This window comes from Zootoca vivipara, chromosome 11, assembly GCF_963506605.1.
Source record: "Zootoca vivipara chromosome 11, rZooViv1.1, whole genome shotgun sequence".
Taxonomy (NCBI): Eukaryota; Metazoa; Chordata; class Lepidosauria; order Squamata; family Lacertidae; genus Zootoca; species Zootoca vivipara.
The window spans coordinates 48,344,350-48,361,269 of record NC_083286.1 but is presented as its reverse complement, the minus strand read 5'-3'; the positions used below and the strand labels follow the sequence as shown (position 1 = coordinate 48,361,269).

The window sequence follows — 16,920 nt, the reverse complement described above, 5'->3', positions numbered from 1 at the left end:
GGCAACAATATTATTTCCAGTAATTATATTGGGCTTTCAACAATTCAGAGTTGTACTTCTTCAGATAGAACACTGGGAAGGCAGATTTGTCAAGTCTGCAAGTACAGCTGTTACACTGTGTCTAGAGAATCCCATCACGTTAGAAATCTTACACAGGGAACAGAATACCCATGCATTGTTATTAAGACTCAAGACCAAATAATGGAGAAGTCTGTAAAGTATGTTTCTGCTGTACTATGCAAAACACCAAATCAAGAGGAATAAACTGAAGGTTGGCTACATACCTTTCAAAAATGTTATTTCTAACAAAATGGACAAGATCTCAAGCACCATGCAGAACACATGCACATGCACATTTCCCCATTTCCAAAAGCCATTCTAATTTCAGGAAACCACTTCACAAGGAGGAAGCATTCCTAGCCCTCTCCCCAGATTTGAATAGCTTTGCGCATGCAGTTCTTTAGATCTCTGCCTCTGTTTATTTCAGGAATATACACTTTTAAGACTGAGTGTCATGAAATATGCAAGGGCTTACTGTGAAATAAGCAACTGATTTAAGTTAATAAAATACAGTTCCAATTGTTAAAACCTTAGAGGTGCAGCAATTTCATTTCACACATGACCTAGTGGCTGTAAATAAGCCTGAAACAATAAAAGCATTCTATGTAGATATTCATTTGAAGCAAGAGAATGATTAGACAATTGCCATCATTTGACAAGTTTTCAAGTTCAAGGTTTACCTCTAAGACATGCTAATTATACAAGTGGTCACACTGTAATGTCATTACAGTTATCTCCACTATGTCAAAATCTGACAAAAATACAAATTATTTTAAATTGGAGGTATTTCCACAGTAAACAAAACGATTTAACAAAATGGCCCAATTCTTAAAGAGGAGATAGACTGTCTTTCAGACGTAATAAATGTTCCTTTCACTATGGATAATTTCAGCTAAGCGAGGCATTGTATGTGCATGTTATTTTAAAGTTATGCAATTAAGAAGTTATGAAATTTATCATCTCTTTCAAAATCATTCCATTTCAAGTTTCATTTGGTAACACCTGTTCCTGAAATTATTAAAAATAATTACACAACCACACCATACTGAACACTAACTTACTTTAAGAGTTTTCCCCAAAATAGTGTACGTATTTATAGTTTTTAGAGCTAAGTCATCACAAAGCAACATACTGTACATCTTTTACAAAAATGTAAAATACACGAGGCACATAATATACTATGAGAAAGCTGCTCTGAATCACACACAACATGAATTCTCAAAGTCTGCACTGAGGGGGCCTAAATGAAACTGTCTGTCAGTTCAAAATAATGAGTAGGTCAGACTATAGCCTTTGTCTTTGTGAACTTTATATTGTAGACCACCCTATGATCTTTGGATGGAGGGTGGCATAGAAATTTAATAAATCCAAAACCATTTTTTTTGCAATGAACTTCCTTAACTTATTTTAGGATCCAAGGCCCTGGATGATAAGCCATCAGTCCTTACAGCCTGTCTGCATTTTATACTTTACAGTATATTTATTTTGAATATTAAAAATAAGTCTAAAATACTACAGTCTGCATTAGATTTTGGAAGCCAAATATTTAAGGGAGGCAGAAGCAATAACCAATCTGTTTAGAAGATACTGAAAGCATACAGAACACAAAAGTCAATATGTAGTGGGAGAAATATAGTTGGAAAATACAGGTTTTCCAAGGCCTGGCTGGGGAGAGTTAAGGGAAGGAGTGTGGTTGCAGAAGCGAAAGAAATAAAACGTGTTTAAAACTGCAACCCTGTGCCTGTTTGCTGGAAAGCAAGTCTCACTGAACAGTCTGGGGTTACCTAACTATAGAACTGTAGAGCTGCAAGAGATCCCGAGGGTCATCTACACCGACCCCCTGCAATGCAGGGACCTCAACTAGATGCTCCACGACAGATGGCCCTCCAACCTCTGCTTAAGAGTCTCCAAGGAAGGCGAATGAATCCTTCCAGCAGAGTCTGTTCCACTGCCGTACAGCTCTCGCTACCAGAGTCGTCTTCATTAGCATGCGCAGGACGGGGCTGGAAGGGCGGAGAGGAGAGACGGCGGCAGAATAACCAGGGGGAGGGGAGGAGGCGGATCCAGCCCTACGGTAGGACGGGGAGCCCTTATTCCAATGCACGGCCCGAAGCAGGCCTGACACCGCTGGCTCCGCCCCCCGTCGCGGCACACAACACGCATCAACACCTCCGCACAAGCATGCACACGAGCAGGCGTTTGCGCGCGCCTCCTCTCCAAGGTCTCCCCGGACGGCGCCGGGAAGGAGGGGGGCCGGGGAAACACCTCCCCCGCCCGCCCCGCGACGCCAGCCTCCCCTTTACCTGTACTGGGCAGCAGCCCCGGTGTGGGTGAACCCGAAGTAGTTGCCGGTGGCCATTTTGGCATCTTCCCCCAGCCGGCTGGGCACTGCAGCAGCGACATGGAGGGGAGGAGAGAGGGAAAAAGAGAGACGGGCCTTGTCAAAAACTAGCACACCTGAGGCGATAGGCCGCCTCGCCGCCGCCCCTCCTTCCCGCCCTCCGACCGGCTCGCCAAAGCGGCCGTTACTCACCATAGGTGAAAGAGACTACCGGGCATATGGGAATCATGAGTCCGGGCTGACAGAAATGGCGGCGGTGGAAACACACTCTCTACCTCCGGCGCTCGCCCCGCTCCGAGGACGACGCCGCTACTGCTGCTACTGCTCCGGGTTCACTGATTCCGACGCCGACGCCACCACCGTTGCAGGCAGGCAGGCGCGCAGATCGCTGGCTCGTCTGGCTCTCCCCTCCCACACGCCGACCGACTGACTGACCGACCTACGATGATTCAACGGGCGAACTGAGGAGCCAGGCCTCTCCGTGGCGCATGCGTGGCACTTGCTAGGTTGTAAAACAGGGGGAAAGGGACGGCGGGAAATGTAGTTCTTCTCCCTCCCCCTCCCCCCCGCGCGTCCTTGGGTTTCTCTTGGTCGCCGCGAGGCAGGAACGTGACGCGGGCGGGGACTTTCGGCGCGGGCGGAGGCTGTCGGGAAACGTAGTTTTCTGGCCAGGGCGCGGTTTCTTCTCCATTCCAGTGTGTTTTCCTTCCCGGCCTTTTACGAAGTGGAGTGCACTATACAGTATTGTGTTTTCCACCAAGGAGTACTGTTAGTAAAATCACATGGAGATACTCCAGACTTGTTTGTGGCTCCTCTGCACAAAAGAAACTTGACCCAAAAGTGCTCGTTATGAGAAGCCCCACAGTGCAGTGACGAATTATCGTTGTTTAAGCCATTGAAAGCAGCGGGTTATGTAAGCATATCGTACTTCTGCTGAATTGTGACCCATTTTTGCAGTTCAGTGCTCTATTAAAGATATGATCAGTAGGACTAAAATTGTGTTTCTCAGATACATTGCATATGATTAATAAATTTAATTTTTATTGGTAGATCTCATATTATTATGGTTATTACACTGTTATTGCCAGGCAATATCCAATTCCCCACTTCAGTTGCACATCAGTATTCCTTTGCAGCCTCTCCAGGGATAATAATTGTGCCATTGTTACCAAGCTGCTGTGTGGGATTCAATGACCTTTCTTCAAGCTAACAGCTCTGTTCTTTTTCCAGCTTTCAAATCATAATGTGGTTTCTCCTTACGCCCCCACTGCTGAGTCATGTGTGGTGTACAACAATAATCTGCCATGTTCTAGTCAGCACCAGCCTGGAGCCAGAACACTGTAGGGCAGGGAAACTCCATTACCAGGCCCAATACAAGGAACAAGGGGAGTTAGTGGAACTTTGCAAACATCCTGAGACTACACCATGGAAGATGCTTAATGTGGTATGACTACAGATTCAGACACTTCCATGTTTTAACTGGTTCATTAAAGCTCCAGAAATTCCACACTTAACCCACAGAGTGGAGACAGTGGTGATTTAAAGCAGAAGTCTAGATCACGATGATCTGTGCATGTCTGATATCACAGAGCCTCCAACCCTGAACCTACTCAGGAGAAGAAAACAAACTAGTGTGTGCTCCGGTTAGGGTGCAATAAAAGGAAGCAGGTGGTGGAACAGCAAAGGCAGCTATAAGAAGAGTTTGGATTTGATATCCCGCTTTATCACTACCCTAAGGAGTCTCAACAACCCAGGTGGCGCTGTGGGTTAAACCACAGAGTCTAGGGCTTGCTGATCAAAAGGTCGGCGGTTCGAATCCCTGCAACGAGGTGAGCTCCTGTTGTTCGGTCCCAGCTCCTGCCCACCTAGCAGTTCGAAAGCACATCAAAGTGCAAGTAGATAAATAGGGACCGCTCCGGCGGGAAGGTAAACGGCGTTTCCGTGTGCTGCTCTGGTTCACCAGAAGCAGCTTTGTCATGCTGGCCACATGACCCGGAAGCTGTCTGCGGACAAACGCTGGCTCCCTTGGCCTATAGAGCGAGATGAGCGCCGCAACCCGAGTTGGACACGACTGGACCTGATGGTCAGGGGCCCCTTTACCTTTTTAAGGAGTCTCAAAGCTAACATTCTCCTTTCCCTTCCTCTCCCACAACAAACACTCTGTGATGTGAGTGGGGCTGAGAGACTTCAGAGAAGTGTGACTAGCCCAAGGTCACCCAGCAGCTGCATGTGGAGGAGCAGAGATGTGAATCCGGTTCCCCAGATTGAGTCTACCACTCTTAACCACTACACCACTCAATTCCATGTTGAAACAAACAAACAAAAATTCCTTCCAGTAGCACCTTAGAGACCAACTAAGTTTGTTCTTGGTATGAGCTTTTGTGTGCATGCACACTTCTTCAGTTACACTGAAACAGAAGTCACCAGACCCTTATGTATAGTCAGAAGGTGGAGTGGGGTATTACTTAGAAGGGTGGTGGGAATGGGTGATTGGCTAATAGAGTGGTAAACCTGTTGATGACTCAAAATAAAAAAAATTCCTTCAGTAGCACCTTAAAGACCAACTAAGTTTTTATTTTGGTATGTGCTTTCGTGTGCATGCACACTTCGTCAGATACGACTGTTGACGACTGTTAATGACTTCAATTGGTCTTGCAGGAAAAAGCAAGGGTGAGATGGCATAAGAAAGCTTTATCATGTACTGTATAGTGAGATACGAATCCAATGTCCTTATTCAGACCAGGTCTCGCCATGGTTTTAAGCTTGGTAATGAGCACCAATTCAGCAACTTCTCTTTCCAGTCTGTTTCTGTATTTTTTTCTGTAAGACAGCTACTTTGAGATCTTGTATAGAATGTCCTGGGAGATTGAAGTGTTCTCCTACAGGATTCCATGTGACTTTCTGTGAAGATGATTCCCTAGCAATTGCATCTTGTCAAAATGCTGGAGAGCTCTATGGCCCTGCTTCTAAGATGGGAAATCCAAACTCACATCAAGGGTGGAAATTGACAATACTGGCACCTAGGGGACATTCTCTACTGTATAGCATTGCTGGCAATGAATGACCCAATTCCTCTCCCAACTTTTGAAAGTTTTACAAGCTGTATTTTGTTGGCTTTACAATTCTCTAGAAGTCAACACCTCAGGTGTGCTGTTCCTCAGGTACTCCTACAGACCTTTATTTTAAAAGTTGCAGAAAATGAAACACTAATACTGTACCAGAGGTTTTTTCCCCAGGGGGTACTCAATGGTATGCAGTACCAGCACCTCTTTTTCTTGTTAAAAGGTGTGGCACTTACTGAGTACTGGCATCTCTTTTTCTAGAAAACAAAACACTGACTAATACAGCCTGAAGGCTCCTCTACTGTATTTATTTATTTTCTCTCAACCTGGGGCTGGAGCAAGGGAGGGGCATTCATATTCTGTTCCAGAGTGGCAGCTCTGCTTGCCTATTGCAGCACCTCAAAAGACGAACAACTTTTTATAGCAGGAACTATTAATAGATTTTTTAAAAAACACAGTTTTAATTATAACAATGTTCAACTAGTTTTTTAATGGTTGCATTCCCATGTTTTTAGCTGTTCTTACTTTAAATATAGAATGATGATGATGAACTTCCATGGAATACAAGTCACACGCTTTGAACATACAGGTGCCACATACCCGGTAATACCCACTCCACATTTGTAATAACTTTCAATGTAGCAGCACCTGCACTTCCCTGTCTACGGTATTGTATTATGATCAAGCCGGCGCTATACTCCTTTCTACGCCTGCTGGAAACATTTTAGGCAAGCCTACCCAGAAGCTTATAAAGTTGAGGCTATCTAAACCAGTTTTTATGTTTTAACCGTTTTATGTTATAAATCACGTGCTGTAATTTTTTCTCAGTTTTATCGTGTTATTTTTTGAGGGTTTTTAAAATGGATTAAATAAAAGAAATCTTTGATTTTTTTTTAATTAAGGTGGCTTATGCTGCACGCATTTCTACGTTCCACGAGTCATTAACACGCTTCTCACCGTCCGTGCTCCTCGCCGCGCGCAGCGAGCTAACTTCACGCCGGTGTGTGTGCGTCTTCACGCGGTTTTTTGGAGTGGGCGGCTCGACGGAGCTCACGTCACTTCCGCTTTTGCAGCGGCGTGGGGCGGGGATAAAAAAGGCAAGCCGAGAGGAAGGCAATTTAGAGCAGCGGGCGCTGAGTAGAACGTGAGTGCTGCTTTTTCCGTTACTACCCTCGCGCGCTCCCCATCCCTCCTCTCGTGGCTCTTTCTGCGGGGGGGCGGGGGTCACGTTCGAATGGAACTCTCGGCCCTCGCTGTCGCCTGCGCGCGCGGCGCGGCGGTTGGAGCCGCCATGTTGGGCTCCTCGGGACCCGAGTCCCTGAAATGAGCGGCGGCGGCGACGCTTTCCCCAAAGAAGCGAGGGAGCAATGGGGCAAATAACGGCTCCCTATCGGTGCGGGTCGTGTTCGGACTCGGCATTCCCTAATTCTAAAGGGGTGGGGGAAAACATAAGGGAGGAGGCGGCGGCGCAGCAGCAGCCCAGAGGCTGCCATGTTGGGGAAGGGAGGGGGCAGAGAAAGCATCCGAGGGAGGGAGAAAATGGCGGCTGGGAACCGCCCCCCATCTCTACTTGGCCTGGGGGGGATTCCCACCTCACTGTGTTGGCCCAAGTTCCCCTCCCCCCCAACTTCATTTACACGGCTGTCTTAAAGGCGCCGTCTCTGGTCCTCCATCCTGTCGTGTCTTCGTGGTCTCGTCGGTCTTTCTCCCCGTCTTCATCTTGGCTGGTTACGGGTCCTCGGTCGGCAGAGCACGATACGGCCGTGGGTTCGAGCCTCACGCTGGGCAAATGGGTTACTGCATTGCAGGGGGTTGGACTAGATGACCCTCGGGTTCCCTTGCGACCAAACGGTTCTCCGATTTTCTGGCAACCTGCTCTCCTCCCGCATTTCCTCCCCATGGGACCTCGTGCTGCACTTTCTCTCTCCATTGGCTCAAATGAAGGACCCCCCCCCAGAACAAAACCATGGCGCCTTCTAGGATACCGTGGCCCCAACAGTAACATGCTCTCTGCATTTTGAGTGACCCGCCATTTGCTTTTTCCTGTGAACCTTATTTTCTTAGACTGTACAGCTTTAGATTACGTACCATTTCATCATAAAGCTTTTGAATAAAAAATGTCCACTATTTTGTGAAAAAAAATAGTGAACATAATGTGAAAAAAGCGGACTGTCCGCTCAAATAGTGGACACATGGCAAACTCAGAAGAGGGTCAAGACTGAAAAAAGCAACTAGTATTCTTGGGAGGGGGAAAATGCAGAGCATAGTGTTACCACCAATGTCTGGGATAGCACAGCCCTAAAGAAATCTGCACACCTATGTTGCACCACTACCCATGGGCCAACTGCAACTCCTCCCTGACTACTTCAATCTTCCTGGAGAAAATAAAAATCCCCATATTTGTGGCCTCCTCAGTTTCTTTGTGGGAACATCTGAGGTCCACCCACATGATGACAGAATGTGTAAGTACCACGCCTGTGTTACACCTCGTCTTTCTGGATTCAGAGGCATGTGCTACAGCAGGCAACCCCAAACTGCGGCCCTCCAGATGTTTTGGCCTACAAATCCCATGATTCCTAGCTAACAGGACCAGTGGTTGGGGAAGATGGGAATTGTAGTCTAAAACATCTGGATCCCTACTGTTCCTCCATGCTCTCTGCCTTTGCTCTAACAGAATAATTTCAGCTCTATCAGACTGTAACAATGCTTCAAACAACAGTTGGATAGGATTGTAATGTGTTAGTAGTATTGATTTAAGATAAGAGTAACATCCTATATGGGTCTCATTCACTGTCTCATAAGCAAATAGTACATCAGATAACCCTATTTAAAATCAAAGCTACCTTACAACCAAGCATTTTGTGTTTCTCTCCATAGTCACTTATGTATCCCTACTGCCACTTTCCCCTAATGGTAAGCCCAATGCCAATATGTGGCTTGTATCCCAAATCTTAAATATTACTTTGAAGCCCATTTTATTTCTGTGGAACTTCCAAGCAGTTGTGCGTGAAATGACAATGATGGAGGAGATTGCTTGATGTGAGGGGATGTGAAATAGTAACAATCACTTAGTGTAGGAAGCTTTTAAAAAAATACATTTTTTTCCTTCCTAGAATGCCGAAATCAAAAGAACTTGTGTCTTCAAGCTCATCTGCCAGTGATTCGGACAGTGAAGTTGACAAAAAGGTGATTCTCTCTCCCTTTCTCTCTATACACACAATATTGAGCAAGAATAAGATAGTGGCATAAGCCACCCAGAAACTAATTTTGGAGTTTATGCTTTCCACTAATACAAATAAGTGCATAAATGACTGAGACTTGCATGTATGCCTAAAAAGCCATAACGGTATAAAATAAATAGATCTTCAGGGGAGCCAATTATCCAATCTACTTCCCTTGTTCTTAAAAAGATAATTAAAATGCACTTCTCTTTAATTGAGTCAGTCTTTTGGGGGCATACTTGTGCTACTGAAGATTTTTTTATTTCATTTTTAAGTTATAGAATATTTGGATCAGAACTTGTTCATTTTTTATTTTTTGTTCTGTTTGTATTTTTTAAATACATCAACCTATTATAAGGCAATGACCCTTTTATACCTTTCATTTCAAGTATACCCACAATTCTGGGCACATTTCTTTTTCAAGTTCCACTTATACTGGTATTTAGGACCTAGTTAGGCATGTAGAAGATTGCAGAGCTCTCTTGTAGCTGAATGCTTTTTTTTAGCAAGCGTAGTCAGTAAAGTGGGGGGATGAATCTCTGAGGGAATTTTTTTTGGTACTTAGGGGTTAAGTACTAGTCCAGTTGCAGTTTCTCACAATGTTGACATATAGTTACTTCACATTTTACCACATTTAACTTTACCATCCACATATTTACCAATCTCTGGTGCTTTACCCACTTGCCGTGAGGGGGCATACAGAAGCATAACGTATAGAAGTGTTTACCACAAAATCTTGGAAATGATGGATCCCTCTAGCTTGCAGATAAATGTTCTGAACAGCAAACTGTTAACCTTAATGTGCTTAATAAAATGTTCAAATGAGCAATATCTAGCTTGGTCCTGAAATGTCATCTCTGAGCAGGATTCCATCACGCCCATGGCCTGATTATTCTCTGAGCTACTTGGCTGTACTTGGAGAATTTCACAACGGTGTTTTTGTTGAACTAGTAGAATGTAAGGCACCAGGCTATGCATTCAAAGCCCCTGGCTCCGCCCCAGGCCACAAAATTTTGCAAATAGATGAATTTGGCTTTTCATCTAAATATTTTTAAGCAATTCCCTATGTACCTGTAACTAACATTCTTTGGTTAGTGGCCCTTTTGGGGGGCCTTTAGGTATTCAGGATTGGCAGCATAGATCAGGTCGGGGTCAAAATAGTTTGGGGAGCCTTTGAGCACAAATGAATTGGGATCTTGGTTTGGCCTTTCTCACAGAAGATCAGACAGAAAGGGCAACATTTTTGAGCTGTGGTTTCAAGTGCTGTTAAGTCTGGTATTGCCAGCCCCCAGTCTTTTATACATTATGTTGTAGAAAGTTGCATACATTATTTTGCAACATTATTTTGCATCTCTTTGATCCAGTTAATCTTAAGGGAGTTTACATTTTCATTTGTATGTTGATATCCTAGCTGCTGGTACAACCAACACTTCTATTGAGGGGAAGTGCCTATTATTTACCAACACAGTTTGCCGAACATTAAGGGAATTCTGGTGGCAATGGAAAGCCCAAGTTACCGTATCTAGAGTGAAATACTGGAGTAAACAAACTGAGGAAGTTCCTCAATACAAAGCAAAGGCAGTTGACCCCATTCATGACTGTTCTGAGAGTTTGCTGCAGTTTCACATTGATTTTATCAGGCCTTCTGGACACGCAACTTTAATGTTATATTTTAAGTATGCAGTGATGTAAATAAGGCTTCTTTTACCTTTTAAGGCCTGCATCGAACCTTGATAGAAAAAGGTTTAGTTTTCCACAATGAGAAAAATGTAGCTTTTACTTACTAAAATTGTTCCTTGTATGTATTGTGCCTTCCCTGTGAACATGGGTACTTTTTTGTTAAATGGTTTTCTGGGGCTTTCTCTGATCAAATATTGAGTACCGTATATTCTGGCGTATAAGACGACTGGGCGCATAAGACGACCCCCAACTTTTCCAGTTAAAATATAGAGTTTGGGATATACGCGACGTATAAGAGATACGACCCGGCGTATAAGACGACCCCCGACTTTTGAGAATATTTTCCTGGGTTAAAAAGTAGTCTTATACGCAGGAATATACTGTACATTTGAACACTCTTCCTACGTTGTTGTGAGGGAGGGAGGAGAGACATATTGGTGTAAACTTGAAACTACTGCTTCTCCAGTAGGTTCTTAATCCACTTTGATTTTTTAAATGTCAAGGTGAAAAGGAAAAAACAAGCAGTGCCTGAAAAGCCCGTGAAGAAACAGAAGACTGGTGAAAGCTCCAAAGGTGCTGCCTCCTCCAAGCAAAGTAGCAACAGAGATGAGAATATGTTTCAGGTAACTGATGGCTCTTTGAGTAGTTGGTGGGATCCCCAGTTCTTGTGTTGTGGGTTGTACTTGAATTTTACAAAGTGGAAGACCTGTCGTCATCAGGAAAATAAATAAAGCTAGTGTTCTGTTTTCATAACTTTGCAAGATTGGAATCCTTAATACGACAGTGAGCTAAACGCATTTACAAGCATCTAGAACACAAGCACTGGCAAACAGATTTAGTTGCAGCTTTCCTAAACTGCTATGTTTGTTTGTTTGTTTGTTTATTATATTTGTATACTGACCTTCATCCAAAGAAAAGCTATATGGACTCAGAAGCTTTATGTTCTTGCAGAAACAGTTTCCCCATTACTAGTTAACGCAAGTAACACAAAGGGAGTAGTGTGAAGTAGGAGAGCTGGAGAAGTAAAATTGATTTTGTTTAGGATCAGTAAGTAGTGGGTAGGAAGGAAGTTCAGGAAGGAAGCTGAACTTCTCCAAGCAACAGTATTTTCCTATCTGTGGTGTTCTTAATTAAAGATAAGCAGTTTAGAAAGCTTGATTTTGTAATTAACAATTTAATTATCCATTCTTTTACTACTGTGGACAGCTAACTGGTAAGCAGTATCATGGTTAAGAGCATGAGCTAGGAACTTTTTGCTTCATATTACAGTACAACTAGCAACTTGTTGGGTGACCTTAAGCAAATTACTGTTATACGGTAATAACATTTTGCATGGAGTTTTTTCCCCATTGGTTCTCCTGTTTACTCTGAGAGTGGAAAGTAATTGAAGTGTCTGGAGGTGCTGGTGAAAATGGCAAATAGGGAGCAGAGACTGGGGGGGGGGGGGCGGTTAGAGAAGTGGAGGTAGTGGGCTAGGTGTAGGAAATTTTGCCTATGGGCAGGAACTGTGTGTTTCAAAGTCCTGTGGTCATGAGCCATTTGCATGGGATTGGGATGTTGCTGCATGCAGAAAAGGGAAGATTATAACAAGTGAGGAGGCCTGAGCTAGTGGAACTTACAGTTGGGTATGTTGAAACTCTTAAGCAACTCTTAATCACATAGGAGTCAACATTTAAAAACATTTCAGATGTTACTCCTCACATTGCAAAATTATACTAAGATTATACTATTGATAGCCAAGGCACATCCAAGATGTTCTTGACATCTTCAGTGGTAGAGATTTTTGTAATTCTTTGAAATACAGTGGTACCTCGGGTTAAGAACTTATTTCGTTCTGGAGGTCCGTTCTTAACCTGAAACTTCTTAACCTGAGGTACCACTTTAGCTAATGGGGCCTCCTGCTGCTTCCGCGCCACCGCCACACGATTTCTGTTCTCATCCTGAGCAAAGTTCTTAACCCGAGGTACTATTTTTGGGTTAGGGGAGTCTGTAACCCGAAGCGTCTGTAACCCGAGGTACCACTGTACAACAGATACAGAAGCTATTCAATCCTGCAAATATGTGTGGCATTTTGGGGGGTCTTCAGACAGTTTAGTAATTTTAGAATTATAAAAAGGTGCTTTTGCATCTCGGTGCACTTAGTGTAATATCCTTGACCAAAACTGTTGCATCATTATCCACCATATTTTTTTAAATATGGTTCACTGTAATTCTTTTTGAGCTAGGCTTCTGAGAGTATCAGCTGCTATCAATTTTTCTAACTAGCATCCTGCAGACTGCAGTTTCCTGCTTTAATGCTTCCAGAATGTTTTTTTCTCTTGATGGTGCAACCTGAACACTAATCTTGAAATTGCTTGCGTATGGGTTTGGTCCCCTAAACTAAATATGGGCCTCTAGTTGGAGCCTAGCACATTTTCATTGTACAGTCGTACCTCGTTTTGAGTCCGCCTCATTTAGGGTCCATTTCGTCGAACGTCCACGGCAAACCTGGAAGTACCGGAACGGGTTACTTCCGGGTTTGTCGCACACACAGAAGCACTAAATCGTGCATGTGCAGCTAGGATTTCGTCGAGCGTCCGGGGCTCCAGAACGGATCCCGGACGCAAAAGGAAGTACAACTGTACTTTGTTTACAAGAGCACATTCTAATAATGTAATGTATATGTTTTTCCTTTTTTCATACCTTGCTGTTCTTGGTGAAATGGAAATCAACTTGGTTGCCTTTCATTTAAGGTTACTTTCAGATGCTAATCATAATCTCAGTCTATATGCATGAGTTTGAAGACCAGAATTTACTGAACTCGTGCGTACAGTCATACCTCGACATCCGAACGACTCGACTTACGAAGGTTTCGACTTCCGAAGTCAACAACCCCAGAAGTCTTTTTGATGTGCCTGTGCAGAAGCAGTCCGCACGGTCGGCGCATGCGCAGAAGCGCAAGATCGCGCTTCACGCATGCGCAGAACGGGCGCTTCGACTACCGAAGACTTCGACTTATGAAGACGGCCGCGGAACGGATCGTCTTCGTAAGTCGAGGTACCACTGTATCTACCCTACTTCTGAATTTGAATGTGAATTCATATTTCTGAAAGCCCAAGGCTAGGATGATGATTCTGTCCTCATTAGTCAAGGGCTGAAGGTGACTGAGTAGATTCCTCTTGGGGTTTTTTTATATTCCTTGACAATATTTCTATAAAAAAGCACGCTTCTGAGAAAAAGGAAATAAATCAGTTTGGTTTAGAAATACCGGTAACTTCTGCAGGAAGATTTGGCTTCTCCTGTCTCTTCGAGCTATCATTGTTTGTTAGTTGTAAGAGATTTCAATGAGAAGAAACACTTGATCCCATAAACTATAAAATAAAATCTAGTCTTACTTTGTATCATTCACAAGACCTTAATAGTGCTTGAAGAGCTGTATCACATGTGTTTGGTGAAATAATGATTTAGTTCTCTAATTTGTTGGCAGATTGGTAAAATGAGATATGTCAGTGTTCGTGATTTTAAAGGTAAAGTCCTAATTGATATTAGAGAATACTGGATGGATCAAGAAGGTGAAATGAAACCTGGCAGAAAAGGTAATTATTATGTTGTCTGCATGGTGACTGCAGTTTTTGATAATAGGTTATGCACTATAATGGGTTCTTGGGCCTCATACCTAAACATCTAAGTCAGGGTAACTAGGTGTAATATTAATATTATTAATAATATTATTTATACCCTGTCCATCTGGTTGGGTTTCCCCAGCCACCCTGGGCGGCTCCCAACAGAATAATAAAGGATTGGGAGGTACAGTCCATTCTTCCACATTATCAATACTACTTAGATATACCAGACATGACATAGCAAGACACATCTACCAAAATTCCCTGTTCTACACAGCTACTAAAGGCATACAGATTCTGTCCTTTTTCACATTCAGTCACACTACATTTAACTAGTTTGTGTGAAGTGGCCAATCTGAACACAACTAAACATTCCTTTGTTTTCCTGCTCTTGGTTTGCCTACCCTCAAAGTAGATATAGACAGGTTGGACATAGATGTATTTGGAGGTTGCTGTTTCTCTGGCCCCAGCAGTTCATTCAGGTTTGTTAGATTATTAGTTTAGGAATCTAACTAAGATCACCACCTGCCTCTCATTTTGCACACATTCCCTTCCATCCCCACCCATTGAGGTTTGGCATTGCATATAACTCGAAGTTCTCAAAGTGAATTTTGAGCTGCATTCAGTTTTGTTTTGTTTTGTTTTGATCCTGTTGACAGAAATCCTAGGTGATGCTAGGCCTGAGCAGGTGAGGCAGGAAAGAACAGGAAAGAACATAATGCAGTCTTGTAGATCTTTAAACTGTCTGTGCAATACGTTCAGCTGATCTGTGCTCTAGCTAGGCCTACTAAAATACAAAAAGAAATACATGATTCTGATCATAGAATGCAAATAAATGGGTAGGCTGACTTGCGTAGTCTGTCCTGTATGCCCTTCCTGGTCATACTGTTTGCACACATACGGTTTCCATTCAAAAAGCAGGAAACAAGTAGGTCAAAAGGAGACAAAGTTCCTTGAATAACTACAGCCATTTGTTTGGATTGTGCTGTCAGTGCTGGTCCTACTAATCTTTCAGTCTGTTGTTTGGATGGTACAGTACTTGTGTGCTGAATCAGCATGTCAGAACCCCTCCAGCTTTTAAGGCCTTTGAGGCTTAGGTATGTATTCTGTGGCTTTTAATATCTAGGCACTCTTAAACTGGGCTGAGAAACTGCAAGTAACATTTTGATGAGTGTTTGAAGTCTTAACTACAACAAGCTCGCTGTGTATAATGTTATAAGTGAGCCATGTCAAGTGTGACTTCCAGGTAACTTGTTTCTCTGGTCTTGAGTAAATACTTGGCTTGGTAGAATTCCTGAAGAGGGATTATCTACTTTGTACTGCATAAATTTTGGCTTGGATCATAGAGGCACTGATTGCCCCTGACCCCCCAACTTTTCTGAGATCCTACCTTTCAAGTTTCTTGTCCTCAAATCTGCATTTTTTAAATACAAAAGTTGAGGTTCTCTTGAAGCATCTCTGCATTGTGAATTGTGCAGTTGTGTGTGTTTATAGCATAAGTGTGAATCTATAATAACCTCCAAGGATTTGTTTTGGTTTACTTTAGGTATCTCTCTAAATCCAGAACAGTGGAGCCAGTTGAAGGAACAGATTACTGATATTGATGAAGCAGTAAGAAAACTGTAAAGATGAGCCATGCAGAAACTCTACTGTTATAGGTTTAAGTAGTCTTTTTACATTGGCATTCATTTTCTAAACTATTTGTTTTCCAAGCTATTGTATATTTGGATTGCAAAACAATTTGTAAGGAGCGCTTTTTTAATGTGCATTAAAAGTGTATTCTGGGTGAAGTTACAAATGTGTATACTTTTATTAAACAGGTGTTATGTTCTCTCATCATGATGTAAAATAAAACACATTCACTTAATACTCGTAAGTTCCAGTTGTCAGTGGCCTTCTTGTCTGAAATATTCTAACATGAGGGCGATTCCTTAACAAGAAACAAAAGTAACCCACTGTAGGCTTAAACTTTTTTGAGTTTACTTTCCAAGTTAATTTAATCTACTGTGTTGCTTTGAAGATACAATCTTCAAAATACTTCTAGTGTATTTTAGGAATTCGGCCCATGTTTCCAGAAATCAGTTTTCTTTTGCAGTGGTCTGGCTATTCACACTTGTTCTTTAGTTTCTCTGTAGCAGTGGTGTACCCTATCTTTTGTGGCCATGGTAAAACTGTCAGTTTGTATTTATTTTAACATGAGGCAATGCAGAATTTAACTTCGTTTGTTTTTCCATGCGCTCCCTGTGGAGAGGACTAGTTTAAGCAATGGCTAGATGGCCCTTTATCATGGATGCTTTAGTTAAGCTTTCTGCATTGCTGGGGGTTGAACTAGATGACCCTCAGGGTACCTTCCAACTCTACAATTTTGTGATTCTGTATTAACACAGAAATGCTATATTTTCTTCTGTGCCATTAGTATGTGGCTGCAGTGTTAGAAACTCAAGATATAAAAGCTAGGTGCTAAATGGCTCCTGAAACCAAGGCTTCAGTTGCCAAAACAGAGTGTCTAGTAGTCATTTGGGGGCAAAACAGTTCCAAAGTCTTAGTCAATCATTCGAAAAAAATATCAGGCAATTATCAGTAGTACCATGGGTGGCACTGTGATCTAAACCGCGAAGTCTTGGGCTTGCCGATCAGATGGTTGGCGGTTTGAATCTGCACAACAGGGTGAGCACCTGTCACTGTCCCAGCTCCTGTCAACCTAGCAGTTCAAAAGCACGCCAGTGCAAATACATAAATAGGTACCGCTGCAGCAGGAAGGTAAATGGCATTTCCGTGCGTTGCTCTGGTTTCCATCACGGTGTTCCGTTGCGCCAGAAGCAGTTTAGTCATGCTGGCCACATGACCCGGAAAGCTGTCTGTGGACAAACGCCAGCTCCTTTGGCCTCAAGCGAGATGAGCAGCACACCGTATGGTCACCTTTGACAAGACTTTTAAAAACATGTTGATGAGCT

General features: G+C 43.1%; 2 protein-coding genes across 3 annotated transcripts in view; one reads left to right on the top strand and one right to left on the bottom strand.

The window, feature by feature from the left end:
- The window catches only part of ZFR (zinc finger RNA binding protein), a 38,693-nt gene extending 35,800 nt beyond the window's left edge, over positions 1 to 2,893 (bottom strand). For both annotated transcript variants that reach the window (XM_035100393.2, XM_060280332.1), the window contains exons 1-2: positions 2,594 to 2,893; positions 2,364 to 2,448 (exon numbers count right to left, since the gene is read on the bottom strand). In XM_035100393.2, coding sequence (XP_034956284.1) covers positions 2,364 to 2,448; positions 2,594 to 2,630 — 122 coding nt within the window. In that variant the 5' untranslated portion in view covers positions 2,631 to 2,893. The remainder of the gene's footprint in view (positions 1 to 2,363; positions 2,449 to 2,593) is intronic.
- Positions 2,894 to 6,503: 3,610 nt separating this feature from the next.
- Positions 6,504 to 15,842, top strand: SUB1 (SUB1 regulator of transcription). The gene is made up of 5 exons (XM_035100396.2): positions 6,504 to 6,607; positions 8,577 to 8,649; positions 10,868 to 10,987; positions 13,831 to 13,939; positions 15,513 to 15,842. Exons 2-5 carry the CDS (start codon positions 8,578 to 8,580, stop codon positions 15,590 to 15,592), a joined length of 381 nt encoding a protein of 126 aa, XP_034956287.1. The 5' UTR covers positions 6,504 to 6,607; position 8,577; the 3' UTR covers positions 15,593 to 15,842.
- Positions 15,843 to 16,920: the final 1,078 nt, after the last annotated feature.